General features: G+C 40.8%; 1 protein-coding gene across 1 annotated transcript in view; it reads right to left on the reverse strand.

The window, feature by feature from the left end:
- Positions 1-22,693, reverse strand: part of LOC126100710 (microprocessor complex subunit DGCR8) — a 257,052-nt gene that overhangs the window by 59,195 nt on the left and 175,164 nt on the right. Inside the window, exon 10 of the mRNA XM_049911330.1 lies at positions 22,276-22,481. Coding sequence (XP_049767287.1) covers positions 22,276-22,481 — 206 coding nt within the window. The remainder of the gene's footprint in view (positions 1-22,275; positions 22,482-22,693) is intronic.

Genomic DNA, 22,693 nt, shown 5'->3' on the forward strand with positions numbered 1-22,693 from the left:
ACCAGTTTTGAGAAATGAATGAACAGCACTAGCTCTTTAAATAACACCTTTGCAAAACAGTATTGTACACCACTGATACACCAAATGGGTTGTACTGTTGTAATCAGACTAGCCTTGTGTTCGAGGGGATGGCTGTTCCTCTCTCCATACAGATATTCCATTTGGGTTATATGTGATTTCTCTAAATTATTTCAAGCAAATGCCAGGATTGTTACATTCAACTACCTGTCCCATCCTTGTCAAACTATACTTGTAAATAAGTAAATTCCTGTACATACAAATTGTGAGATTTTTTCAACTGTAGTACCAGTATCCCTGCAAAACTAATCCACAGATGAATAAAACTGCTACTACTGACACTGATTTCCATGTTGTAACCAATGTATAAAACTTAAGTCTTCTTAGTGGAACAAAAACTGATTATTGGTATCAGCATCATATCTCACTGCAGGATATCAATAAATATGAAGATTTGTACAGCATTAGTTTGATAAAGCAAATGGTAAAGCTAAAAGAAATAGCAAAAGAGAGAATCACTTTGCTGTGTAACAGCCAGAGGAATGTATTTCCAAAAATGTGATTTTTGGTTTTCTTAAACATATTTTTTCATGGTAGTCAGCTGTAGGTTGTATAAAAGCAACGTATCTCTATCTCTTCTCTTGGTGAGAATAACATGCTGTGTATCTCCAAGTTGCAAGTTTATCTTAGAGACAGACAGATGTATAGATACTTACATTTTTCTGTTTCGAAGAAGTACATCTCAAGATTGGGACTGACTCCTAACTTTATTAAGTGAATTTGGAAATATGTTTTAAGCCAGCAGAGATCACACTCTACTTGTTTTGCAAAATAGCATTTTCTTGGACTTGTGGACTATTTTCCTGTGTACTGAAGGAGAAGTATATATTCTCTAGCAGCTAATAACAAAATAACAAGTCCTGTGATGTCAATGGAAATGCTGTATCACATCTCACTGCTGAATCATACTTCTGTCCATCATATCTTGGAACAGTTTGTGTACAAGGTCTCAAGCTATTGCATTTTCTGTGTGAGTGCCAGTGAGAGGAGAAATGTTAGGCAACACAATAACTGTCCTTTGTAAGAAATGTCAACACAATCATATTGCTTTCATTGTCACACCGCACTCTGTGTGTTACATACAGAAGAAAAGTGGCAGCAGCACCTTGATTTTGACTGCTGATGAAAGAGTTGTCATCGTCTAGGTATAAGGAGATTCAATGAGGCAAGCGGAGAGAATAAGGAACCGTATAAAATCTTTTCATACAATTGCATCACAATACTGGTGACAGAGCACTGTGTGACAGTTCTTACCAATAGAACTGAAAATGTAAATAATGCACAAACCATACAAAAGACTTTGCAAAGAGGATCAGGTTACTGCTGAAAAATATTGGCTCTACAGAGTAATAATCAATACAGCGTTTAACCTAGGCTCTCATGTACTTAGAGACAACATAAATAATCACTGGTATTACTTTCAAAATCTCTCGGAAGAAAATCAAAACACACAGGAAGACCAGCACGTAGAAGACCTAAAAAGAAAAGAGGCAGCTAGAAGTAAAATAAAAATAAAAAAAATAAATAAATAAAATGAAATGCGAGCAGACCTGAGCAGAAGAATGCCATTCACTGGAATTTGACCAAGTATATGTAAGCCACTGACTCACTATAGCACCTAAGACCATTTTCTACCAAAGAAGATTATCTGTATACAACCTCACAGTGTATAATAGTGAGACCTGGAAAGCTAGAAACCATGTATGTCATGAAGGTGTGGCTAAATGCAGATCAACTGAAGTAATGTCGTGTATATTTCAAGAACTGCGGAGGACTGCAGATGGCTATTAATTATTTCACTGTCCGACACCTGTGGAGGACAAAACTGAAACATTAATACGAGCACCATGTTTGTTCATGCTGTACAAACTCTGAACATTTCAATGATATAGCAGTACTTCTTTGAGTCTGGTCACCGTTTAATGGACTGTGATTCAGTCCATGCCACTATAGAGAGAGCTGCAAAAAATGTTTACATCTATGACCCATCAGGGTGGTGTACTATTACTCAGAATGCTTCGAAACAAAGACTGTATGAAACTGTTGAAATGAACCAGGACTTCCTGGACTTCAGTGTTAAGCAGAGGTAACAGGTGAAAAATATAAAAAGTTGACAGTAGAGGAAATCAAGCACAATCTTTTTCAAAAATTTCTAAGGCCAAAAATTCAAAAGTTTGCCAGTTTACAGAAAATTCCAAAATTCCCAATCAGCCTTCTAGCTGAAATCAAAGTACCCTAGTATGCTAGAACTTCAGGAAGAGAAAATAAAATACCTCGTGGATTTCTGCCACACCGGCATTATCAAGGATCAGTGTCACACATTTTAAAAATATCTTTGAAAGGGACATCTGGAGTTCAGACTGCAGTGGCAATGGTTGTGGTGGAGCTAGTGCTAAAGTAAACAATCAGTGGAGACATATACAAAAATACACTAATATGCATTTATTTTACCTAGAATTTATCTATCTTTAATGTGGAAATCTCAGCCAAGTGTATATCTCCAAAGTGTGAAACTTCCATTTAGATTGGTTTGCTTAGAATCATAATTATATATCTCCTTCGCACTACATTAAACAATAAATAAAAGTGAGCAGGGAAGGACTATTTTTAAAGATATTTTATCATCTAACGTCTTTTCAAGTGTATTCTTTAATGGTGTAGAGATTTTTTCAATACAGTTTGTACTAGGTCACCAAAACACAAGATTTAGATGTTAAAATACCTTCTTTCATCTTCCCTAAAAATTGCAGTTCATTTTTGGAACACAACCTATGACCAGATTAGAGACAGAAGTGGCGACACTTTCTGCAGGACCTGACCATCATTTCACAGGACAATGCTCAAGCATGTACAGTACAAGCTGTTACTGATTTCCTTGATTGAAGGGGCTGCTAAGTGCTATACCACCTACTGCACTTTCCTGACTTAAGCCCTCATGAGTTCAACTCGATTTCTAAACTGAAGGAAACACTTCACGGCATTCGCTTCAGAACTACTACAAATTTGTCGGGCAATAGACCACGCCGCTCCAACTGCCAACACAACTGGCACTGCTAAGAGTACCCTACAACTTCCACATCGCTGGCAGCGGGTTATACACAATGCTGGTGACTGCTTTGAAGGTCAGTAAAACTTTGAAACACTTATCTATTTTGTACAGGCTGTAAATAAATAGTTGCCGCTATTCAAGTTCCAAACCTCGTATATCTAGTTTCTGGGGATTTTTTTAAATTTATTATTTTCTTTTTCCTTTTTTTTTAAAAATTAACCAGATTAATATTCTGATATAACTGAAAACACAACCATCTAAAGCTGAACAAATTTGTCATGATAAACATTACTTTTCAGGTTACAAGAACATTAGTCATGGAGTATCTCAAGGCTCTGTGGTAGGCCCTCTATTATTCCTTACTTTTATAAATGATTTACCATATCACTTGTTAGCAACAGAGTCAGTGTTATTTGCAGATGATACTAGCATTTTTATTAGAGGACACAACAAATCTGAGAAGGAAAGTCTTTCCTTCTCATCCCATACGGTAAGTCTGCCCTGACCAGCAGTTCTGGGTAACTTTCCCAAAATCCACCCCTTTTCCTAGACCTCTCCAGTCCTTTTCCTTCACCCTTCTTCCTTCCCCTTCAACCCTTCTGCCTGAAGGAGTCACTGGCTCCAAAAGCTTGCCAGTTACAACAGTCTTTTATGTGTGTTCTGCCGCTGCTTGGTGAGTAGGTTTTTTATCTATCCAATTAAATAATTTATATCTAAAAAGAAAGATGATGAGACTTACCAAACAAAAGCGCTGGCAGGTCGATAGACACACAAACAAACACAAACATACACACAAAATTCTAGCTTTCGCAACCAACGGTTGCCTCGTCAGGAAAGAGGGAAGGAGAGGGAAAGACAAAAGGATTTGGGTTTTAAGGGAGAGGGTAAGGAGTCATTCCAATCCTGGGAGCGGAAAGACTTACCTTAGGGGGAAAAAAGGACAGGTATACACTCGCACACACACACACACACATATCCATCCGCATATACACAGACACAAGCAGACTGCTTGTGTCTGTGTATATGCGGATGGATGTGTGTGTGTGTGTGTGTGTGTGTGTGTGTGTGTGTGTGTGTGTGTGTGTGTCGCGCGCGAGTGTATACCCGTCCTTTTTTCCCCCTAAGGTAAGTCTTTCTGCTCCCGGGATTGGAATGACTCCTTACCCTCTCCCTTAAAACCCAAATCCTTTTGTCTTTCCCTCTCCTTCCCTCTTTCCTGACGAGGCAACCGTTGGTTGCGAAAGCTAGAATTTTGTGTGTATGTTTGTGTTTGTTTGTGTGTCTATCGACCTGCCAGCGCTTTTGTTTGGTAAGTCTCATCATCTTTCTTTTTAGATATATTTTTCCCACGTGGAATGTTTCCCTCTATTATATTCAATTAAATAATTTTGTCAATAATTGATTGTTTCCATTGTTATGAATGAAATGTAGAATAACTGAGCTATTTAAATCTTAAGAATGCTTAGTAGTTGCTGTAACATCAAAACAGTACTATATGCTTACTGTGCAAAAGTACCTAACCATTCCACAATGAAGTGATTTTGTGGTGAAATGGAAGTTTTGCAAAAGAATCATTTAAAATTTAAAAATGAGCAATCAGAATAATGAAATGAGTCATCAGCAAGGAATCATGCAGCATTTTTTTTTAATTTAAAAATTTGACTTTACATACACTCCTGGAAATGGAAAAAAAAACACATTGACACCGGTGTGTCAGACCCACCATACTTGCTCCAGACACTGCGAGAGGGCTGTACAAGCAATGATCACACGCACGGCACAGCGGACACACCAGGAACCGCAGTGTTGGCCGTCGAATGGCGCTAGCTGCGCAGCATTTGTGCACCGCTGCCGTCAGTGTCAGCCAGTTTGCCGTGGCATACGGAGCTCCATCGCAGTCTTTAACACTGGTAGCATGCCGCGACAGCGTGGACGTGAACCGTATGTGCAGTTGATGGACTTTGAGCGAGGGCGTATAGTGGGCATGCGGGAGGCCGGGTGGACGTACCGCCGAATTGCTCAACACGTGGGGCGTGAGGTCTCCACAGTACATCGATGTTGTCGCCAGTGGTCGGCGGAAGGTGCACGTGCCCGTCGACCTGGGACCGGACCGCAGCGGCGCACGGATGCACGCCAAGACCGTAGGATCCTACGCAGTGCCGTAGGGGACCGCACCGCCACTTCCCAGCAAATTAGGGACACCTTTGCTCCTGGGGTATCGGCGAGGACCATTCGCAACCGTCTCCATGAAGCTAGGCTACGGTCCCGCACACCGTTAGGCCGTCTTCCGCTCACGCCCCAACATCGTGCAGCCCGCCTCCAGTGGTGTCACGAAAGGCGTGAATGGAGGGACGAATGGAGACGTGTCGTCTTCAGCGATGAGAGTCGCTTCTGCCTTGCTGCCAATGATGGTCGTATGCGTGTTTGGCGCCGTGCAGGTGAGCGCCACAATCAGGACTGCATACGACCGAGGCACACAGGGCCAACACCCAGCATCATGGTGTGGGGAGCGATCTCCTACACTGGCCGTACACCACTGGTGATCGTCGAGGGGACACTGAATAGTGCACGGTACATCCAAACCGTCATCGAACCCATCGTTCTACCATTCCTAGACCGGCAAGGGAACTTGCTGTTCCAACAGGACAATGCACGACCGCATGTATCCCGTGCCACCCAACGTGCTCTAGAAGGTGTAAGTCAACTACCCTGGCCAGCAACATCTCCGGATCTGTCCCCCATTGAGCATGTTTGGGACTGGATGAAGCGTCGTCTCACGCGGTCTGCACGTCCAGCACGAACGCTGGTCCAACTGAGGTGCCAGGTGGAAATGGCATGGCAAGCCGTTCCACAGGACTACATCCAGCATCTCTACGATCGTCTCCATGGGAGAATAGCAGCCTGCATTGCTGCGAAAGGTGGATATACACTGTACTAGTGCCGACATTGTGCATGCTCTGTTGCCTGTGTCTATGTGCCTGTGGTTCTGTCAGTGTGATCATGTGATGTATCTGACCCCAGGAATGTGTCAATAAAGTTTCCCCTTCCTGGGACAATGAATTCACGGTGTTCTTATTTTAATTTCCAGGAGTGTATATTCATACACAACACTAAAATACACAAACAAAATGGCAGCATGGTCATGAGCACCTGCATTGTAACTTCCTTTGCCATCCCACCTATACAAAAGCATCATAGCCCACTAAATTCCAAAATACCTTGCCTGGTTCAGTTTCACTGAGAGCATATGTATACCTGGACCCTGTCCTATCCTCATTCCTCAACAATCTCAAATCTTCTCTCCCATATGCTTCACCTGACCCTCATCAGCCTAAAGTGTCACTTTCCCGAATACTGATCTACAAGTCTCTGATAACTGTGTTAAAACCTCTGTCCACATCCAGCTCACTACCCATCAACATTACCTGCATTGTGCATGGCACATCTGCAATTATAAGAATTCTCTTGTGCTCTATGTTGAAGGACTAACAAAGACTTTCAAGACAGGCACATTCCCCTAAACCTGGTTCACAGACAGCCCTCTCATACCATATCCTCTCACACTCCAAATCTTCCCACCACTTCCAAGAACTAACTACCAAGGAGCATCCCCTTCGTCCAAGATGATATGAGAGATGTGCTTGCTTATGTGAATGACTGTGTGTGTTTTTTTTTCTGAAGAAGGCTTTGGCTAAAAAATGTGAAACTGTCTTTCCCTTGTGCCTGTCTGCAACTCAATGCATCATCTTTATGGTGAGTAGAAATCTATCTTTTCTTTATGCTGTAGTAAGGAAAGGTGCAAGAGTTCGGAGACAGTGGTTTCTGCTTCTTCTTCTCCTTCTGGCAAAAGGGCTGAAGGGGCAGGAAGAGGGGTAAAGCAGAGAACTGGCAAGGTTTAGGAAATTTGAAGGGTTACAGAAAACTTACCCATAAGTCCAAATCAGGGGAGATTTCATCTCATGAAGAAATGGTGGATTGGATGACACATCACCTTGAATGAGGAATTGTACATTACTATGACAATATGGCTTGATGTACAAGTGGCACTCTTTTTTGCAGTGTGTGCAGGGAAGCTGATAGTTATCAGAAATGTCTCAACTCTGTGGCCATTTTGCTGAAAAGTAGTCAATTCATGCATGTAGTGTTTGTAAGTAAATCCTTTCTGATGTGCATGTTTGTTTTAAAATTTGGCCCTACTGATCACTGGAAGCTTCAAAAGCTTGTACATCTCCTTAACTTTTATTCATGTTTTCTCCAGTTGCTACTTGGTGAGTACATACTTTTCCTGACCATTTATATTATGTTTTAATTTAAATGTTTTAATTGGGACCACAGAAAACTGCAAAAACCAAACAAGTGTATGAGCCAGAATCTCTCTCCTTGTGCTCATCATGACTTTAATTGAATTTTCCTTTTTAAATTATTAACCACTTCACTAACTTTCCAATTCCCCTAATGAAAGAACTATTAAAATTTTTGTAAATGCAGATCCAACAACTTTCAAAACCTGACTTCCACTTCGTAATGAGATTTTTAGTAGCACTTATAAAGATACAATTTATTGCCCACTGTCGTTTCCAAATGAAACATAATTAAAAGCCTAAAGTCAAAATATAAAACTCAAACATACGCACTAAAACTATCTTCGCCAGAAATTTTCATCTATGGGAGCTTCTCCCCTGCACTCCTCCTCCTCTCTCAATGATCAATAGGGCCAAAAATTAAAACAGACATGAACTTCAGAAAGGATTTATGTACAGGCCTACATAAAGAAATTGGATACTTATCAAGAAAATGACCATGGAGTGAGACATTTTTGATAACAGTGTGCCAGTTTCCCTACACACTTTGCAAAAAAAAAAAAAAAAAAAAAGCATGCAACTTGTCTGTCAAACCATAGGGTCATACTGGTCTGCAGTTCCTCATCCAAGGTACATGTTATCTACTGCACCATTTCTTCAGCTCCAGAAAAATAGGTGAGTTAGTCAGTCTTAAAGGCAGACTGAATAGAGGGCAATTAATTAATTCTCATTTAACTCTGAGTTGGGTAAGGTCAGGCAGCAGACTGTATTTTGAATCATATTATTTCTTCGTGCTTTTCTTATATATAAGCTATATGTAAACTGAATGACACCGCCAAAAGTAAATTGAGTTGTTTTGTGGCAAGGATAATGTTTTGATACATAGTTTAAATACCTATATGAAACAAAGTAAGAAATATGCTCTTCAATTTATTAATTCATGTAGCTTGACAGTTTTGTTTCCAGAAGTGGTAGCGTACGGACGTATGCATGGATCCGTCGTACCAGCACTGCTAAAAATGTGTATTTCAGCCATTCATTAAAAGAGTTATAAAAAGTTATTAGAAAAGCAATATTTATTCGCATGGTTAAGAGGTAAACTGCCATCTGCCCATCATTTCACTTACCACTGAGATCCTGCATCAAGAGGTTCAGTGGAGACAAGAAGAATTTACACAGTATCCAGAGGAGCGTTCCTGCATCAACATTGTCACACTCAGGACTAAACACAAATGAATTAATGTGAAGCAGTACATAATGCAAATTATGTTTATTGATCTTGAATGTATTGATATTGAAGGTCTGTTGATATTGGTATCAGTTTAAGTTCAATAGAGGTTGTGCACAGATTCATAAATTACCTACAAATTTCTTTAAACTATTCTTCCGAATCATTTTTTTCCAATTATTCAAGCAATTATCAATGAATTAATCCATTTCCATATCCCTATTCAATGGCGACGGTTTGAAGGACAGCGCCAAGCGAAATATGAACAGACCTTTCAATTGCTGAGATAAAAATTTCTGAGATAAATGATTCATACTGTTGTTATAAGGAAGTAATGAAACATTAATTGTATCTGCTACATGTCCGCGAGTTTGGGAATCATTAAAACATTGAAGGAGCAAATTAAAATTAAATTCTGTCTACAAATGAGACAAACTGGGAATGCTGATTTCAGCGGTAAATGTAGGAAGCTGCTACGCTGTCTGCCTTATAAAGCCACACTTGATGCAGTCTCTCTGGCAGTAGATTCCTTCCAATTAATATCCTTTACAGAAAGTTCATTTCTAAAGAAAAGATGACAATTTGTACAAAGACATCACTAAAATCATTTAAATTATGTAAGACTGTGTCATATAATATTTCACGTTCTTATGTCAGTAGTTTCAGCCATACTGCCTCGTAACCTTTCCTCTTCTTTTAAACCTGAATTTATTTTAACTAGAAGTTCACTTTCTTTCTCTTTTAGAGCTTCGCCTACTGTATCTACGTAAATCTTGCACACTGACACTACCTTTTCAGCAAGAGTGCTGCCCTTATCCAGCATCCCAGCTTCAGCTTTTTCAGTTATTTCCTTTACATATGCACATATCTTATCTCTCTGTATTTTGGCAAATTTTGACTCTAAACTTAACTGGCCCACTCTTAGACCTAAGTTTTGTACTTCTGTAGATACGTTTTTCACACTTTGCAGCCCACTGACTGTGTGATTGCATCTCCTGAATTTGAGAATATGCTTCACTAAGGTTCTGTCAGCTGCAAGTTGTTCCTGTTTATTGTCTACAGATGATACTCTTTCCGTTAACGTACACTATGTGATCAAAAGTATCCAGACACGTGGCTGAAAATGACCCAAATGTTTGTGGTGCCCTCCATCGGTAATGCTGGAATTCAGTATGGTGTCGGCCCACCCTTAGCCTTGATGACAGCTTCCACCCTTGTAGGCATCCATTAAATTAGGTGCTGGAAGGTTTCTTGGGGAATGGCAGCTCATTCTTCACAGGTGCTGCACTGAGCAGAGATATCGATGTCGGTCGATGAGGCCTGGTGTAAAGTCAACGTTCCAAAACATCCCAAACGTGTTCTGTAGGATTCAGGACAGAACTCTGTGCGGGCCAGACCATTACAGGGATGTTATTGTCGTGTAACCACTCCACCACAGACCATGCTTTATGAACAAGTGCTCAACTATGTTGAAAGATGTAATCGCCATCCCTGAATTGCTCTTCAACAGTGGAAAGCAAGAAGGCGCTTAAAACATCAATGTAGGCCTGTGCTGTGATAGTGCCATGCAAAATGACTGGGGTGCAAGCCCCCTCCATGAAAAACATGACCACATCATAACACCATCACCTCCGAATTTTACTGTTGACACTACACACGCTGGGAGAAGACGTTCACCGAGCATTCACCATACCCACACCCTGCCATCGGATTGCCACGTTGTGAATCATGATTTGTCACTCACAACGTTTTTCCATTGTTTACATTCCTTACACCAAGCGAGGCATTGTTCGGCATTTATTGGCGTGATGTGTGGTTTATGAGCAGGCACTCGACCATGAAATCAAAGTTTTCTCACCTCCTGCCTAACTGTCATACTACTTTCAGTGGATCCTGATGCAATTTGGAATTCCTGTGTGGTGGTCTGGGTAGATGTCTGCCTATTACGCATTACAACCCTCTTCAGCTGTCGGCGGTCTCTTTCAGCCAACAGACAAGGTTGGCATGTTCTACGCTTATGTGCTGTATGTGTCCCTTCACATTTCCACTTCTCTATCACATCAGAAACAGTGGACCTAGGGATGTTTAGGAGTGTGGAAATCTTGCTTACAGACGTATGACACAAGTGACACCCAATCACCTGACCACGTTCGAAGTCCGACAGTTCTCTGGAGCACACCATTCTGCTCTCTCATGATGTCTAATGACTACTGAGGTTGCTGATATGGAATACCTGGCAGTAGGTGGCAGCACAATGCACCTAATATGAAAATGTATGTTTTTGAGGGTATCCAGATACTTTTGATCATATAGTTATTTATATTGCGAGATATGTTGGTACTTATTTCTTGGTTTAGTTGTTCACCCAGCTCTGGCACCTTTCCAGATAGTTCGTCAGATAATTCAGTTTTGCCCACCTCACTGAACTGTTGATTAACACTATTCTTGAAGTTGTTGACTGCTTGATTTTGCTGTGTAAACTGTTATCCTATATGTTCCTGATGTTTTATGAACTGCTGTGTCATACACTTAAGTTGTTGTTTTACAACTTCCTGAAATTCCTGTGGTTCTAGGTGCTTCAGTCTGGAACCGCGCGACTGCTATGGTCGCAGGTTCGAATCCTGCCTCGGGCATGGATGTGTGTGATGTCCTTAGGTTAGTTAGGTTTAAGTAGATCTAAGTTCTAGGGGACTGATGACCTCAGAAGTTAAGTCCCATAGTGCTCAGAGCCATTTGAACCTGAAATTCCTGTTGTTTCGTATACTGTTGTATTATTTGTTGCATCAGTTGTGTCAAATTGTGTGTCTCACTAGTATTTACATTGTTTTCACAAACTTTTCCTGTTCTTGCATTCACAACGTTGTGAGCAAGTAATCAAAGGAATTTTCACTGTCTCACCCTTCAGTTTCACTATTTGAAAAAAATGTTTCCCTTGAGAACTGAGAAATTGTCTCATCGAGCATCATAAAAGTGACATCATAATTAGTTATATTAACAGTACCATCATTTATTGATAGTGGGACGTCAACATCGCCGATTAGGTTGGCGTTGGCCAGTCCACGAGTTGGTGCATTACCTTCAGCTGTTGCCAAGCTTGGATTTCCATCATCTTGGCATATTGCATTTTGTAAGGAATGTTCAAAAATGGCCATTTCCTCTACTCCATTGTCAATAGTTTTTAACAAAATTATGAAAAAAATTGTTTTCAAAAACGAACACAGATAGTGCCACAGAGATTCATGGACCAACAAGTAAACAATGGATTTGTAGTACAACACGGATGGCAATCTTACCCCACACAGACATTACGATAATGGTAATGGTAATTACAACGGCAATGGTAAAAGCATTAAATTCATGGGCGGATATAAAAGAAATGGGCAAAAATTTAACAAAAACAACTATTCATGGGCAAATAGCGTATGGGCAGCCTGTACAATATGTACCAACACAAGCTACTGGCAATAACCAGCCCATCGCTTGGCAAACACAAAACAATACCAGATAGTTGAATAATCCCAGACAGTGGAATGCGGCCAGCAGAGTAATGCACATAAGCTGAATAACAAGCAAAAGCAAAGAGAATTTCAATCAAGAGCCTCACAGTATACTAACTGGCATAATCAAACACCAACAGTCCATATAGTAGAAGTTACACATAGCCCAGAGACAGATGCACCTCACGACACCAGAAAACTTGGGCCAGTCATGGTAGGCCCACATTCTGTGGCCTGGGAGGAGAATTGGGACACGAGCTTGATCGACACTTGATTCATCAGACACGATCAAGTTGTTAGTTGTTAAGGAAAATTTTTGTTTGTATTTTTATTTTTTCTTATATGTCAATGTGGTGTCACCGCCAGACACCACACTTGCTAGGTGGTAGCTTTAAATCGGCCGCGGTCCATTAGTACATGTCGGACCCGCGTGTCGCCACTGTCAGTCATCGCAGACCGAGCGCCACCACATGGCAGGTCTAGAGAGACGGACTAGCACTCACCCCAGTTGTACGACGACTTTGCTAGCGACTACACTGACGAAGCCTTTCTCTCATTTGCCGAGAGACAGTTAGAATAGCCTTCAGCTAAGTCCATGGCTACGACCTAGCAAGGCGCCATTAACCATATCTGGAGAGAGTCTCATTTGTATAGTCAAGAGCGATGTACCACAATGATGGAATTAAAAGTTAAGTAAACAGACGCTACGTACTTTTCTTTAGTGCATTAATAATGTATCCTGTTCCAGACTTCACGCCAGTCGGCGTGTGTGTACGCGTGCCTTTCGGTTACCCGTCACTGTGGACTGGCTGTCTTGTCAGTCCACTACAGTCAAATGTGCACACAATAAGGTAATACGTTGTAACAAGGAAGAATTTTACTTTTATATGTCTAGAGACGACACACTAAATAAAATGCTTTGCCTTCCGCGTAGCCCAGTTGTAAACAAATAAACAAACTTATGAAACACTTGGTACTGTGCAATGCAATGCATAACTCACCACAACACAAGTGGTATCAGAGCGCCACAGCGCGTGCGCATTGGGGAGCAAGCTAATCAACAAATTGCAAGCATGTGCACGCCAGACAGGCACATCTGAAGTGTTGGAGCACCCAAAACAAACAAACCTGATGAGCTACAGCCTGCACTAGCATTTGTAAAGCCTATTTAATAAACAGAGACGTAGAAAATTAAGAGAGAGTCTATACTATAACTGCGACTATCTACACAAGACACACACACACACACACACACACACACACACACACACACAGAGAGAGAGAGAGAGAGAGAGAGAGAGAGAGAGAGATAACGTAAGAGATTATACACAGAGGAAAGAGATGCTAAACTACTTGAAATTATTTAAGCTATGCTACTATATATATTATATCTATATATGTACAATATTTACGAATTAAAGTATTGAAAGTGCGTGAACTAATTATACTTGATCGACGAGAAAAGTCTTGCTGCAGGTAAACAAGCAAGTACAGTATATGTGACAAACTTAATAAGAGTACAAGAGCGCGCGCGCATGTGTGTGTGTGTGTGTGTGTGTGTGTGTGGTGTACTTCAGAAGGAGGCCTTTTGTCTGAAAGCTTACTTGTTTAGCTGTCTTTTTTTATGGGTATCTGTGACCCAACATCTCCACTATACGGTGAGTAGCAATCTATCTTTCTCATAATATTGTCATATACAGCATACACTTTCTCTGTAGAAAACACAGAAAATTTACAGCTACAAAGATAGTCTAATTCTAATAAATTCCAACATATGCTGGGCCCATTAGTGTCACTACATTGTGGCAAAGCTGCATAGAGCCTATGTTTCTTTAGCTGTATTGCAGAGCAACTCAGCGAGTGTGTGCCACTCAGTGAGTGCACTTCATGTGATACCAAGTGCAGAAACTGGCGGACATGTGTTCCCACAATGGTTGCAAAGTGAGTTATGGGGAATGAGCACCTGTCACAAGGTATTGCCTTGAGGATACAGTGCTCTACAATATGCAGTTGCAATGACGGTCATACCTTGCGGCGCACAGCTCTGTGGCCTCCTCAACTATTGAAGTCATTATGATGAAAAACAGTTAATACATGTATACAGTGTCTATAAATGATACCTTTTCTCATATTCAAATATGTTTTAATTTTATCTCCAATTATTTTTGCTGGACTTACTTCTCTCTTGATTCGGACCTGTGAATGACTGCTTCTCCCTACCATTCTCTATTCTGAGGGACAAACTGCTTAAAACGTAGTAACAGTTATAAACAGATACCTGCTTCCCTTCTCACCCTACCATTATCTGTTAATCTATGAAAACAGTTACAGTTGTTGCTCGTTCAGCAGCTGGTGTGTTCTGTCTACATCCTTCTTCCTGATGCTCCTAACAGATGTTGGAGAACATCACATAAATAGTGCATCAGCGAACATCAATCTGTGCATTCGAACAATAGTAGTGCCTCAGAAATCTAAGCACCATTGTTGTAGAATTCTATTTCTATTTTCAAATTTTTCTAAAAACAAATATTTGTGATATAATCAAGAAGTAATGGGATTTTTTTTTTAATTCATAGACTTTACTCAACCAATTTTCAATTTCTTTTATCTTTTTGGTACAAATGTTCCTGATGTATGTTTGCTTTTTCAGCTATTTTGAATACTTAGTTTATTGTTGACAGTCAAAAAGGTTATATTTGTTTTTGAGTGCTGAGTGAATTTTTACTTTTGAAAAAGATGGCTCACAGAATTTGCATCAAATTTTGCTTGAAAAATATGACTGTGGTCTTGGGCAAATCAACTATCACTTGTAGTGCTGCAAAGTGGTTTCAGTCATATATTACTAACAGAAAACAAAGGGTGTCATTACAAAACAGTTCAGCAGTACGCAATCAGACATCATCTGACTGGGAAGAAATTACATGTGGTGTTCCCCAAGGTTCCATACTACTTTTTTTGTGTGTATTAATGACCTGTCATCTGTTACATTACCACATGCCAAGGTTCCCTTTTTTGCAGATGATACAAACATTGTAATAAATAGTAAATCAAATATAAATTTAGAAAGGGCAGCAAATCAAATTTTTACTGACATTAATAAGTGGTTCATAGCCAATTCACTGTCATTAAACTTTGAAAACACCTGCTATATGCAATTCAGAACTTCCAAGAGATCTCCTTCTAGTGTGTGCACAAAATATGAAGACATCGAAATAGGAGAAGTTGAGAGTGTAAAATACGGATTACAACTTGATAATAAATTCAGTTGGGAGCGACATACTCACAAACTGCTAAAGTGCCTAAACAAGACTGTGTTTGCAAAGCAAATGATGTCAGACATAGCAGATATAAATATAAAAAAAAAAACTGGCATATTTTGCTTATTTTCACTTCATTATGTCATATGGTATCATATTTTGGGGTAACTCCTCAACCCGAGAAAAAATTTTTAAGAGTACTGAAGAGTATAATAAGAGTAATGTGTAGCGTAAATCCAAGAACATCATGTCAAAACCCATTCAAAGAATTGGGCATACTAACCACAGGTTCTCAGTATATTTATTCCTTAATTAAGTTTATTGTGAGTAATACATCTCTTTTTCCAACGAACTGCTTAGTAGGGTTGGGTTGGGTTGTTTTGGCGAAGGAGACCAGACAGTGAGGTCATCGATCTCATCGGATTAGGGAAGGACTGGGAAGGAAGTCGGCCGTGCCCTTCGAAAGGAACCATCCTGGTATTTGCCTGGGGCGATTTAGGGAAATCACGGAAAACCTAAATCAGGATGGCCGGACGCAGGATTGAACCATCGTCCTCCCGAATGCCAGTCCAGTGTTTAATCACTGCGCCACCTCGCTCGGTGAACTGCTTAGTACACAGGATCAATACTAGGAATTATATATAACAGAGGGAAACATTCCACATGGGAAAAATACATCCAAAAATAAAGATGAAGTAACCCACAAACACAAAAGTGCTGGTATGTTGATAGAGACACTAACAAACACAAACACACACACAAAATTCAAGCCCCTGCAACCTACAGCTGCTTCATCAGCCTGCTTTCCTGATGAAGCAGCCGTGGGTTGCGGGAGCTTGAATTTTGTGTGTGGGTTTGTGTTTGTTTGTGTCTCTATCAACATATCAACGCTTTCGTTTGGTAAGTTACATCTTTGTTTTTAGATATAAGTGCTGGTAGATAGACACAATAAAAAACACACGAACACACACACAAATATCAAGCTTTTGCAACCCACGGTTGCTTCATCAGCAATGAGGGAAAGACAAAAGGATGCGGGTTTTAAGGGAGAGGGTAAGGAGTCATTCCAATCCCGGGAGCGGAAAGACTTACCTTAGGGGGAAAAAAGGGACAGGTATACACTCGCGTGCACACACACACACACACACACACATATATATATATATATATATATATATATATATATATATATATATATATATATATATATATATATATATATATAGAGGGAAACATTCCACGTGGGGAAAATATATTTAACAAGAAAGATGATGAGACTTACCAAACAAAAGCGCTGGCAGGTCAATAGACACACAAACAAACACAAACATACACACAAAATTCTAGCTTTCGCAACCAACGGCTGCCTCGTCAGGAAAGGGGGAAGGAGAGGGAAAGACAAAAGGATATGGGTTTTAAGGGAGAGGGTAAGGAGTCATTCCAATCCCGGGAGCGGAAAGACTTACCTTAGGGGGAAAAAAGGACAGGTATACACTCGCGCGCACACACACACATATCCATCCGCATATACACAGACACAAGCAGACATTTGTAAAGGCCAAATTGTATACTGGATTACAGTAAAAAAGGAGAATGTGAATAGAAAGTGAAACTGCTGGCAAAAACAGAAGGAGGAAATAAGACGACAGAAAAGACTACGAAATGTAACAGTGACAATAACAATAACAATAACAAACACGATTGTTGGGTTCAAATTAATGATATGAATATAATAGAGGGAAACATTCCACGTGGGAAAAATATATTTAACAAGAAAGATGATGAGACTTACCAAACAAAAGCGCTGGCAGGTCAATAGACACACAAACAAACACAAACATACACACAAAATTCTAGCTTTCACAACCAACGGCTGCCTCGTCAGGAAAGAGGGAAGGAGAGGGAAAGACAAAAGGATATGGGTTTTAAGGGAGAGGGTAAGGAGTCATTCCAATCCCGAGAGCGGAAAGACCTACCTTAGGGGGAAAAAAGGACAGGTATATACTCGCGCACACACACACATATCCATCCGCATATACACAGACACAAGCAGACATTTGTAAAGGCCAAATTGTATACTGGATTACAGTAAAAAAGGAGAAGGTGAATAGAAAGTGAAACTGCTGGCAAAAACAGAAGGAGGAAGTAAGACGACAGAAAAGACTACGAAATGTAACAGTGACAATAACAATAACAAACACGATTGTTGGGTTCAAATTAATGATATGAATATAATAGAGGGAAACATTCCACGTGGGAAAAATATATTTAACAAGAAAGATGATGAGACTTACCAAACAAAAGCGCTGGCAGGTCAATAGACACACAAACAAACACAAACATACACACAAAATTCTAGCTTTCGCAACCAACGGCTGCCTCGTCAGGAAAGAGGGAAGAAGAGGAAAAGACAAAAGGATATGGGTTTTAAGGGAGAGGGGAAGGGTCATTCCAATCCCGGGAGCGGAAAGACTTACCTTAGGGGGAAAAAAGGACAGGTATACACTTGCACACACACACACACACACATCCATCCGCATATACACAGACACAAGCAGACATTTGTAAAGGCAAAGAGTTTGGGCAGAGATGTCAGTCGAGGTGGAAGTACACAGGCAAAGATGTTGTTGAAAGACAGGTGAGATATGAGCAGCGGCAAATTGAAATTAGAAATTAGCGGAGATTGAGGCCTGGTGGATAGCGAGTAGAGAGGATATGCTGAAGGGCAAGTTCCCATCTCCGGAGTTCTGACAGGCTGGTGTTAGTGGGAAGTATCCAGATAACCCGGACAGTGTAACACTGTGCCAAGATGTGCTGGCCGATCACCAAGGCATGTTTAGCCACAGGGTGATCCTCATTACCAACAAACACTGTCTGCCTGTGTCCATTCATGCGAATGGACAGTTTGTTGCTGGTCATTCCCACATAGAACGCTTCACAGTGTAGGCAGGTCAGTTGGTAAATCACGTGGGTGCTTTCACACGTGGATCTGCCTTTGATCGTGTACGCCTTCCGGGTTACGGGACTGGAGTAGGTGGTGGTGGGAGGGTGCATGGGACAGGTTTTACACTGGGGGCGGTTACAAGGGTAGGAGCCAGAGGGTAGGGAAGGTGGTTTGGGGATTTCATTGGGATGAACTAAGAGGTTGCGAAGGTTAGGTGGACGGCGGAAAGACACTCTTGGTGGAGCGGGGAGGATTTCGTGAAGGATGGATCTCATTTCAGGGCAGTATTTGAGGAAGTCGTATCCCTGCTGGAGAGCCACATTCAGAGTCTGATCCAGTCCCGGAAAGTAACCTGTCACAAGTGGGGCACTTTTGGGGTTCTTCTGTGGGAGGTTCCGGGTTTGAGGAGATGAGGAAGTGGCTCTGGTTATTTGCTTCTGTACCAGGTCGGGAGGGTAGTTGCGGGATGCGAAAGCTGTTTTCAGGTTGTTGGTGTAATGGTTCAAGGATCCCGGACTGGAGCAGATTCGTTTGCCACGAAGACCTAGGCTGTAGGGAAGGGACCGTTTGATGTGGAATGGGTGGCAGTTGTCATAATGGAGGTACTGTTGCTTGTTGGTGGGTTTGATGTGGACGGACATGTGAAGCTGGCCATTGGACAGGTGGAGGTCAATGTCAAGGAAAGTGGCATGGGATTTAGAGTAGGACCAGGTGAATCTGATGGAACCAAAGGAGTTGAGGTTGGAGAGGAAATTCTGGAGTTCTTCTTCATTGTGAGTCCAGATCATGAAAATGTCATCAATAAATCCGTACCAAACTTTGGGTTGGCAGGCCTGGGTAACCAAGAAGGCTTCCTCTAAGCGACCTATGAATTGGTTGGCGTACGAGGGGGCCATCCTGGTACCCATGGCTGTTCTCTTTAATTGTTGGTATGTCTGGCCTTCGAAAGTGAAGAAGTTGTGGGTCAGGATGAAGCTGGCTAAGGTAATAAGGAAAGAGGTTTTAGGTAGAGTGGCAGGTGATCGGCGTGAAAGGAAGTGCTCCATCGCAGCGAGGCCCTGGACATGCGGAATATTTGTGTATAAGGAAGTGGCATCAATGGTTACAAGGATGGTTTCCGGGGGTAACAGACTGGGTAGGGATTCCAGGCGTTCAAGAAAGTGGTTGGTGTCTGGATCACCCTGTGGCTAAACATGCCTTGGTGCACGGCCAGCACATCTTGGCACAGTGTTACACCGTCCGGATTATCTGGATACTTCCCACTAACACCAACCTGTCAGACTCCAGAGATGGGAACTTGCCCTTCAGCATATCCTCTCTTCTTGCTATCTGCCAGGCCTCAATCTCCGCTAATTTCTAATTTCAATTTGCCGCCACTCATACCTCACCTGTCTTTCAACAACATCTTTGCCTGTGTACTTCCGCCTCGACTGACATCTCTGCTCAAACTCTTTGCCTTTACAAATGTCTGCTTGTGTCTGTGTATGTGCGGATGGATGTGTGTGTGTGTGTGTGTGTGTGCGCGCGCGCGAGTTTATACCTGTCCTTTTTCCCCCTAAGGTAAGTCTTTCTGCTCCTGGGATTGGAATGACTCCTTACCCTCTCCCTTAAAACCCACATCCTTTCGTCTTTCCCTCTCCTTCCCTCTTTCCTGACGAAGCAGCCGTTTGTCGCGAAAGCTTGAATTTTGTGTGTATGTTTGTGTGTCTATCAACCTGCCAGCGCTTTTGTTTGGTAAGTCTCATCTCATATATATATATATATATATATATATATATATATATATATATATATATATATATATATATATATGTCTGCTTGTGTCTGTGTATATGCGGATGGATATGTGTGTGTGTGCGCGAGTGTATACCTGTCCTTTTTTCCCCCTAAGGTAAGTCTTTCCGCTCCCGGGACTGGAATGACTCCTTACCCTCTCCCTTAAAACCCACATCCTTTCGTCTTTCCCTCTCCTTCCCTCTTTCCTGATGAGGCAACAGTTTGTTGCGAAAGCTTGATTTTTGCGTGTATGTTTGTGTTTGTTTGTGTGTCTATCGACCTGCCAGCGCTTTTGTTTGGTAAGTCTCATCATCTTTCTTTATATATATATATATATATATATATATATATATATATATATATAGAGGGAAACATTCCACCTGTCTTTCAACAACATCTTTGCCTGTGTACTTCCGCCTCGACTGACATCTCTGCCCAAACTCTTTGCCTTTACAAATGTCTGCTTGTGTCTGTGTATGTGTGGATGGATATGTGTGTGTGTGTGTGCGAGTGTAAACCTGTCCTTTTTTCCCCCTAAGGTAAGTCTTTCCGCTCCCGGGATAGGAATGACTCCTTACCCTCTCCCTTAAAACCCAATCCTTTTGTCTTTCCTTCTCCTATATATATATATATATATATATATATATCTAAAAACAAAGTAGATGTGACTTACCAAATATATATATATATATATATATTTAAAAAGATAGATGATGAGACTTACCAAACAGAAGCGCTGGCAGGTCGATAGACACACAAACAAACACAAACATACACACAAAATCTAGCTTTCGCAACCAACGGTTGCCTCGTCAGGAAAGAGGGAAGGAGAAGGAAAGACAAAAGGATATACAAATGTCTGCTTGTGTCTTGTATGGATGGATGGATATCTGTGTGTGTGCGCGCGAGTGTATACCTGTCCTTTTTTCCCCCTAAGGTAAGTCTTTCCGCTCCCGGGATTGGAATGACTCCTTACCCTCTCCCTTAAAACCCATATCCTTTTGTCTTTCCTTCTCCTTCCCTCTTTCCTGACGAGGCAACCGTTGGTTGCGAAAGCTAGATTTTGTGTGTATGTTTGTGTTTGTTTGTGTGTCTATCGACCTGCCAGCGCTTCTGTTTGGTAAGTCTCATCATCTATCTTTTTAAATATATTTTTCCCACGTGGAATGTTTCCCTCTATTATATATATATATATATATATATATATATATATATATATATATATATATATATATATATAAAAACAAAGATGATGTGACTTACCAAATGAAAGTGCTGGCAGGTCGACAGACACACAAACAAACACAAACATACACACAAAATTCAATGTCTGCTTGTGTCTGTGTATGTGTGGATGGATATGTGTGTGTGTGCGAGTGTATACCTGTCCTTTTTTCCCCCTAAGGTAAGTCTTTCCGCTCCCGGGATTGGAATGACTCCTTACCCTCTCCCTTAAAACCCATATCCTTTTGTCTTTCCTTCTCCTTCCCTTTTTCCTGACGAGGCAACCGTTGGTTGCGAAAGCTTGAATTTTGTGTGTATGTTTGTGTTTGTTTGTGTGTCTGTCGACCTGCCAGCACTTTCATTTGGTAAGTCACATCATCTTTGTTTTTAATTTTTCCTTCGTGGAATGTTTCCTTCTATTATAACCATATATATATATATGACACAGTACGGTAATGCATTTTCAGCTTAGAGTGACGTAAACACCTATAACAAAGAAAACGGCACTTATCAGATCAAAGCAAAATAAGCTATCGATTGAAACCAGACGAAGCACGTGAAAAAAGAAGGGTACCTGTATAAATACGGATGGAGCGCCTGACGCATAGCAATGACTACCTGGTAAAGCTTAACTGTTTACAACTCGAACCAAACTACTGTAGCTGTATCATCATTCATTCGACCTAAATTGTGTCTCATATTACAATGAACCAACTTTGTTTCGATTTGGAGGTGCGGCCTAAAATTTTTCTCTCCCCTTGAATTTCGAGTCTCAAATTTCAGATGCGTCTTAGATTCGGGAAATTTTTTTTCCTTTATTTTGAGTCTCATTTTTCAGGTGCGGCTTAGATTCGAGTGCGGCTTAGATTCGAGTAAATACGGTACTAACATAACCACCAATGGCCATTAAAATTTACTTACAGATAGGTATGAGTCTGATGATCCATGTTCAGTTTTTGCCCCACCTCTGTCACTTGACTGAATTTTTTCTCTCATTTCAGGAATCAAAATTTCCAGGGTTGCTTTTGCAGCTTCTGATTTTGCTTGTTTCTTGCTTGTCCCATATCCAACCCCATACTGCATGCCATTTATTGATACTGTAGCTGAATAGGGTGTACCTGCATTTTCTATAAGATAAAATAACAACCTAAGATACATGAAAATAAGAAAACTCTTTGTAAATTATTTGTTAATCTTTATAACAGCACATTGACAGAAGATTTCACTAGAATTTCAGACACCTCAGCTCATGTTATTAAAACTCAATCTAAAAATAATACTTTTTCATATCCATTAGTTGATGAAGTTTACTATTAATAATTATATAAAAATTCAAATA

The sequence above is a fragment of the Schistocerca cancellata genome, chromosome 9 (genome assembly GCF_023864275.1).
Source record: "Schistocerca cancellata isolate TAMUIC-IGC-003103 chromosome 9, iqSchCanc2.1, whole genome shotgun sequence".
Classification (NCBI taxonomy): domain Eukaryota; kingdom Metazoa; phylum Arthropoda; class Insecta; order Orthoptera; family Acrididae; genus Schistocerca; species Schistocerca cancellata.